General features: G+C 37.6%; 1 protein-coding gene across 4 annotated transcripts; it reads right to left on the bottom strand.

Moving 5' to 3' along the window:
* Nucleotides 1-708: 708 nt before the first annotated feature.
* LOC122067346 (uncharacterized RNA-binding protein C1827.05c-like) lies at nucleotides 709-6,183 on the bottom strand. 4 transcript variants are annotated; one of them, XM_042631172.1, is made up of 7 exons: nucleotides 5,884-6,183; nucleotides 3,822-4,003; nucleotides 3,478-3,580; nucleotides 3,245-3,362; nucleotides 3,067-3,122; nucleotides 1,028-1,075; nucleotides 709-946 (listed from the first exon to the last, which is right to left on the bottom strand). In XM_042631172.1, exons 3-7 carry the CDS (start codon nucleotides 3,574-3,576, stop codon nucleotides 812-814), a joined length of 456 nt encoding a protein of 151 aa, XP_042487106.1. In that variant the 5' UTR covers nucleotides 3,577-3,580; nucleotides 3,822-4,003; nucleotides 5,884-6,183; the 3' UTR covers nucleotides 709-811. The 4 variants fall into 4 exon arrangements, with proteins under 4 accessions (XP_042487106.1, XP_042487105.1, XP_042487104.1 ...); XM_042631171.1 differs by lacking the exon at nucleotides 3,822-4,003 and having other exon boundaries at nucleotides 5,880-6,183; XM_042631170.1 differs by lacking the exon at nucleotides 3,822-4,003.
* Nucleotides 6,184-7,742: the final 1,559 nt, after the last annotated feature.

Below are 7,742 nucleotides of genomic sequence, written 5' to 3'. Positions count from 1 at the left end.
AAAAAAAAAAAAAAAAAAAAAAAAAGGGCTAGATTTCAACAATTTTAGTATTGGTTTTTACATATAAAATAACATTATTGATAGATTTCTCCGAAGTATGAAAAGTTTCCTTAACAGCCTGCTGAAATAAGCTTTGTCTCAATGGCCCAAACATCTGCCACATGGCAGATCGGATGAGTCCCAAATTTGTGGAAGGGTGGACACCACTGCCCCCTACCTACTTGTCATGTTTCAGATCAAACAAACATTGCCAAGTGGAAAAATTAAGCTTTGAAAATCTAGGGACTACAGGAGGTGCATGGGCATACACAGACGACTGAAAAATACAAGGATAAATGCCAATAGATGCTAGGGTATTTGATTGGATAAGGTTCTGAAATTTGATGCATAGCTGATCCAAACCTACACTTGTCTATCAAGTATCCAGCAGTCAAAATTGCCACATCATCCTGTTACATGGCCCAAATAATAGACTGTTGGGATAAGCTTATCTCAACTGGCAGAGCAAAAGAAATTATCCCCAGCAATAAATAGTAAATAGAATTATAAATCCTACAGCTATACGCGCGATGCTCTACACTACAGGTCTGGTTTTCCCCTTTTTCTTTTCAGCTTTTATATCTTCATCTACTAAAACCAAAAGCATGTTCACAGTTTTTTATTAATAATGATACCATCAATTATACGTGAAAACTTTCAACAGATTAGTTATGTGAATGACCACTGGAGAGCATTCCAAATTACCACTAGTAAAACAGATCATGTGATGTAACCTTCATTTTCTTCCACCAAATTTTGCATGTCCATCAAATTACTTAAAAACTATAGCAGTAAAATAAATTTCATACAATTTGGGATGAACACGCTCCGAAGGAACAAGGTCGACTTGCAACAAGTGCTCAAAAAGTAGGTAGTTATGCATACTTTCAGCCACAATTTTTGCCACCTGCATGTAGCATGGGATATATTAGAATATCGACAATAAGTCTGAAAAAAGAATAATAAACACAGTTAAAATAAGTATAACCTCTGGAGACTCAAATTCGATGAAACCAAAGTGCTTCGATTTTCCTGTCTGTTGAATACCAAACCAAAAGAAAGTTAACATTCTATAAGAAAACAAAAACTTGAAAACATGAGAGTTCAACAGAGAAACTTGGCTTGCAGTCATGTTTCAGGGCATCATGTATAAGAATGAGAAATATTTTTGTGGATCTCTTAGGTTGCATGAATGTAGAACAACTAACTTAACTGGTGCCTTCACAAGTAGCAGAAAACTAGAGCTTTCACTGGTAATGTATGATAGCAAGAGTTATTGGATTTGTAAGCTCCATCCAACCTCTCATATGGTACATAAATCAAATTGCATGTTCCCCATCCTATCACAAAACAGGCAAGGCTGTAAATTTTTTTACTCCGACTTTCAACTTGTATTCTGCATACATCATCGGATCTTATGCATTCACATCCTTGAGTTCCACGCCTTATAAATGTTCAACTGATGAACTCTTGCTGCTTTCAGGTCATCGATCATTCCTTCACACTGATATCCTCTAATGTTTCCCTTGTATTCAACAAGATCGAAAGGCATGCGTCATGCTCCCAGTGAGACTTGCTGGTGGGATGATAAGGTCCAAGTAGCCATTAAGACTAAGTAAACTAGTTTTGAAACATGACAAAGGACTAAAGAGGCGGAGGATCTAAAAGGATATAAATTTGTTAAAAACAAAGCTATGAAGATTGTGAGGAAAGTAGGGGCAAAGAAATATGAAGATCTTAATAATAATCTGAAAAAAAAGGATAGGGAAAAAGCTACCTATAAGATAGCTGAAAAATGAGAGAAAGGAAGAGCAGAGATTTCAACTATGTTAGATGTATTAAAGGTGAGGATGGTAGAGTACTGATAAGGGATGCGGACATTGAGGAGAGGTGGGGAGAGTACTTCTACGGCCTACTTAATGGAGGCTCCTTGAGTAATAAGGCACCAGAAGGCAATATTACTCATCCTAACACCACATGGCATAAATATAGAAGTAAAATTAGGATCTCTGAAACAAAATAAGCTTTAAGAAAGATAAAAGTAGGAAAGGCAACAAGCCCCTATAGAAGTGTTGAATAGCGTAGGGATTTGTGGTTTATCTTGGCTAACCAAGCTATTTAACAAGATTATGACCACAAAGAAAAATACTAGGCAAATGGAAGCGGGGCATTGTAGTCCCAATTTATAAAAATAAAGGTGATATTCAGAGTTACAATAACTATAGAGGCATAAAATTAATGAGTCACAGAATAAAGTTATGGAAAAGGTCATTGAAATCCACCTAAGAAAAGAAACAACTATTACGGAAAACCAATTTGGTTTTATGCCAAGAAGATCCATAACATATTTATTTACTTAGGAGACTCATGGAGAGATTTAGAGATTGCAAGAAGGATCTTCATCTTATCCTAATCGACCTAGAAAAAGCTTATGCCACAGTACCTAGAGAGTTAAATTGGCAAGTACTAGCGAAGAGAAGTGTTCCAAGTAAATATGTGGACATAATTAGAGATATGTATATGGTGTGTGGTGACTAGTTTTAGAACTTCGTTGTCAACACTTACAAATTAGAGCAGATTCTTTCATCACATGTGCAAATACCAATACAACAAAATCTACAGTTTTTGACCACATAATCTATAACACACATATAGGTTAAAATAACCTGATGTCCCATTTAACAGAAACAGTCATGTGAACATTAATGTCATACCTATAAAAAAAATAAAAAATAAAAATAAATAAAAAAAGGACAGATCAGCAAACATATTCTTGTTCCCTATTTTGGCTCTAGAAGATCGCCAACCAAAAGGATATCCATGGAAGTGTGTATCCACACAACAATACAATTCATACATCATATGAGGTTTCTATCATTAAAATGTACCAATCGTGCAGCAGCTAAAATGTTTACCCAACACCACCACAAGAGTGATTTTGAATCCTGAAGATACAGTGTATATACAGATATATTCTCCAATAAATTGAGGAATAACGTTAGGGATAGATAAATTTTGATATCAAACCTTCTTGTTCCGTGAAATCCTTAGTCTCTTGATTGTACCAAACTGTTTAAAAAACCCTGTAAAAAAAATCTAGTCAGGAAGAATTAGAAGCAATGAAAATCCAGTACACCACATCAAACATATCACCTAAAGACAACATAATTTCTCAAATCAAAATAAAGAAGAAAAAGAACTGTACCTTCCATTTCCTCCTCGTAAAAACCATGAGGTATCCGGCCAATATATAAGACCGTGGCATTATTATCAACAGGTACTTCTTGAGCAGGCAATTTCCGCCCTGGACCGCCTCCTAATGGCTTCATTGTTCAAACAGGGGAAAAAATTAATAACAATAATAGTTTAGATTCAATAAAAACAATACAGAAAAAGTTCTCCAACACAAACAATGGGTAGAACTAGAAACCGACATACCAAGAAATCAGCATCTTCACTTTTATGATTAGAAACAAGTGGCTTAGAAGAAGCCTTCTTTATTTTCTTCACCATAGCCTTCTTTGCTTTGGCATGCATCTTCCTACAACCAATTTATACCGGGAAAAAAAGAGTTTTAAAGTCTTTCACATGAGTTACTTGCAGGAGAAGAGCACGAGCAGATTAAGGTAACAGTGGGTGGGGGAAAATACAATTTCCACAAATGATATAATCAAAACCTGCAACAGAAACTAACCATCTCCATGGGAAGGAAGTAGATAGAGACGGAAAAAGAAACAACACAGTAAGCAAACAAACGAATAGACATGAGAAGAGGTGCTTACCTTCGTGAGCGACCAAAGAGAAAGCAAAGAGGGAGGCGATGTTGTTTTAAGGGTTTAAGAAGGGAAAGTTGTAGCCCTACGATGTACGTGTACTGGAAGCCAAACCACCTCTGGACCGATCAGACAGGTTTAATTTTGCACGGTCTATGGGTGCCAACCGATCAGAATTTGGATCCTCTTCACTATTTTAATGGCAGAAAATGGAATTGGTGTCAGATCCTCACATATACTCTAGGTGAACATACATCCAACAGATCCAAACTCATCAAACCACACCAATCCTATTACTTGCCATGTGAACGACCTCTTAGAGCCCATTTGGTAACGATTCTGTTCTGAGAACGTTGTTCTTCGGCAAAATCATCTATTTGTGTTAAATCATTAAAAGATGATTTTTTGACTCTATTTGGGCGTTTGGTAAACTTGTTCCGAAACCGTTCTGGGGATAGTTCTGGAGTAAAATGGCGTTTGGTAAGAACTATTCCCTGGCACATTTTTTCAATTATTTCAATATTTACACAAATGCCTTTAATGACCATATTGAAATGAAATTGATATCAAAATACATGGTTTCATGGTTATAAAAAAAAAGTCATAATTTCACTGTAGTGGGCTTTCAATTTCAGACCTGTGAGAAGTGAGATGGTTTCAGTTTCAAGGGGTTACGACAGGGTTGGAGTAGGATCACCGAAGACCCACCCCACACAACCCCTTTGTCATCACTACTTGGAAATGCAGTACATGATCAAAACCTATCTGTAGAGCTGTAAGGATGTAAACATTAAAATAAAATGTTCTCTTAAAAAAAAAAAAAAAAAAGGAGGTTGTGGGGATCTATGGAGGATGGGGTTGGCATTGGACAGCCAGAAGCGGTTCTCATCTCACTCTGCCAACCACCACCACAACATCAACACATCACAATTTTATTTTTCTTTCTCCAAGGTGCCCTGCTACATACATCCCCATAGAGTAACAAGCAAGAAATGCAACATCAATTTCACCCAATTTCACCATCCTCTCCATTAAAGAGAACCCATCAAGAGCCTTTATTAGTCAACCCTTGCTTCTTAACAAAAACCTCACCAAGTGGCCAAGGATTGGCACGGCCAACCTTGCTAGGCTCTGGATCCAAAACACTCTTAACAATGCTGGTAGGTTTTCTAGAAGCATGGTAGCAAGCATATGCTATAAAAGTGAGAAGAAAAACAATGTATCTGTATGTATTAAGGCTCCATTCCTTTTATGTAAGTCTTCTAATTGGCAAAATTCCAGATGGGGGACTCCGCATTGTATCCATCTTAATAATTAAAACCCCTAAGTTGGGTCAGATTCTATTTCTCACCAGATATCCACAAGCAACAAATTGGAAAGACCCAGTCTTGCAGATGACCATACCAAACAAAAATTATAAAAAGCTATCGACCCGCACACCAGACCATAACAATATGACCCCTTACAGCTTTGTCTTTTCAAGAACAAAATCAAAACCAAACCCTCTTCGTATTAACCTGTACATAATTAATCATTCAAAACTGAACAAACTCCAAACGCTACCAAAAAAAACAGCTTAGTGGCCTCTACTAATATTTCACTTGATGAAGAGGAGCATGCATTTAAAGGATGTATCCCAAAAATCAGATTAGAGATTTCCACCCAAAAAAAAACTGATAAGAGATCAGCCACCAGAACCCAAATCCAAAGGTGGGCTCTGCAACTTTCTCTTCGCTATTTATAGAATCTCTCTCTTTATAGTTAATAACGAATTGAGGATCTGAAAGCAGAAAAAAATTGCAACTGGGAACTCAAAAGTGTTGAAAATTACTTGACGATTTCCTACTGAGAGGGAGGAACCAAAGAAGTGAAAAATATCCCTATCCCTTTTCTTTTTCTGATTAAAAGAATTGCCTCTGCGACTGCAGAACGTTACCTCGTCTCCTGACGATTTTTTGCTCTCTCACCCTCTCTTTCTCTTCTTTGGTCAGATGTTAAGAGAAGCAGCAACGAACATTGAGGAGAAGAGAAGAAGAAGAAGCATCGCTTTATCTGGGAGGGATGTACCTACCAAGAAGTTCTGGGTCGACTGTTGCAGGGTATTCTTCTCGTCGTCGAACGCCGGAGTGAGTTCAGAGGGCTTCAGGAGTAGAGGCAAGGTCGGCTCCCGGAGAGATTTCAGAGGCAAGATCGACTTTCCCGGAGGGAGCAACGTCTATCCACAAGGTCGTCCAGCTGAAGGCAAGAGCGGCTCCTTCTCTTTGCAGTGTGATGTTAGGGTTTATCAGGAGTTTTTGAGGTTTTTCTCGGGAACAATTTCTTTTTTTATTTCCACCATCTTAGGACCAAGGAGTTAGGGGACGACCACCGATATGGGATCGGTGGGTATCAGTCTATTTTACCCCTATTTTTATAAAATATACTGTTTTTTTCTAATTTTACCCTTGAAACAATCCGAATAATCAATCTGAATCGGTATCAGATTGAGAATCGATCTCAGCTGATATTGATTTGATACGACTGATACAATTGATCCTAGACCAATACTTGAAACTAGGGGTATCAATCGGTTTGGTATGACCGGGCCAGTTTCGGTCAGGCCTAACTGGGCCTAGTGGTGTGAAATCCTTGCACTGTGAATGCCTGCTTACTTAAACGAGCCTAGGTTTGGGGGATATGGTACAGTTTGTAATCTGGCCGATCGGTGTCGGGCTTTAATCGGGCTACCTTAAACAGGCCTTATACGGACATTAAACGGGATAGGGACCTATTTAATTTTAAAAGGGCTCCAAACGTGCCTACCTTAAAATCATTTTTTAAAATGATTAAACTATTATTCACAATTCCGAAACCAAGGGAATTATGTTTTAACAATTGAACAATTAATAACAATTAAATGACCCATTTAACAAAATCCAAGGGAATTATATATATATATATATATCCAAGGGAATCATGTCGTTAAAATGTAATCTAAGTTGCAAGAATTATGCTCTTTTTAACAATTGAATGTCCCATTTAGAATGTGGATATTTTAGTCATATATATTCTTTACTCATATTTTGTAGTATTAATGGTAAAATAGGTATTTAGGCAATTTTTAAGGGGATTGAGCCGGTCAGGCTAAATGAGTCAGTTCTAGCCAGCTTCTTAAGTAAGTCAGGTCGGTTGGGCACTCGACGGGCTAGTGGCCAACACCGTGAATGCCCATTTAATAAACGGGCCAGTTCAAATCAGACCTTAAGCGAGTAGGGTTTGATCGGGCCTACTAGTGCGGGCTTTGGATTGACACCCCTGCTTGAAACCATGCTTAGGACTGAAGACTTGATCCTCATTCTTGAGATGATATTTTGGATTGATTCATTTCTTGGGCACAGAAATGAGAGAGAAATTACCAAACGCTTTTCTGCCCATTTCTGTTATAAAATGGAATCTATAATAAAAAAGATGATCTCGGGAGAGTTACCAAACAAGCTCTTAGGAAGTCCGGCCTATTGCCAACATAGGTCATGAATGGACCATAAGTTAGTAGGTTTGGGAATAATAATGATATGGGAATGGAAACATATGGCAATTGAACGGGTCAGATGGCAATGATACTTTTCAAAAATTCAACATAATAAATCAAGTACAACAATGATATGGGTATGTGATTAATGCAGCTGCTCTATAAGTAAAAATATGGATTTATATTTACTATGAAACATATATGTACTTAGGGTTTTAAACCAAAAAAATAACTTAAAAGGCCCTCTTTATGATTGGTTGAAATTAGGGGTGTCAATCGGTCAAGTCGAGATGGTCTCAGTCGGGCCTAGTTGGTCCTAGCGGGCCTATACCCTTGCATAGTGACCTACCTATTTAAGGAATGAGTCGGTCTTGATCAATCTCATATCAAACTCGGTCAAGTTCTGAGCTTTAACTTGTCTT

This window comes from Macadamia integrifolia, unplaced genomic scaffold (assembly GCF_013358625.1).
Source record: "Macadamia integrifolia cultivar HAES 741 unplaced genomic scaffold, SCU_Mint_v3 scaffold2859, whole genome shotgun sequence".
Lineage (NCBI taxonomy): Eukaryota > Viridiplantae > Streptophyta > Magnoliopsida > Proteales > Proteaceae > Macadamia > Macadamia integrifolia.
The sequence above is the reverse complement of the archived record's forward strand: the minus strand, read 5'-3'. Positions and strand labels throughout refer to the sequence as shown.

Coding starts and splice junctions, on each gene's coding strand:
- LOC122067346 (XM_042631171.1), bottom strand. CDS start 3,576: ATGCATGCCAAAGCAAAGAAGGCTATGGTGAAGAAAATAAAGAAGGCT. Junction 3,363..3,477: donor GTGAAGATGCTGATTTCTTG/GTATGTCGGTTT, acceptor TGAACAATGAAG/CCATTAGGAGGCGGTCCAGG. Junction 1,076..3,066: donor GGATTTCACGGAACAAGAAG/GTTTGATATCAA, acceptor GGTATTCAACAG/ACAGGAAAATCGAAGCACTT.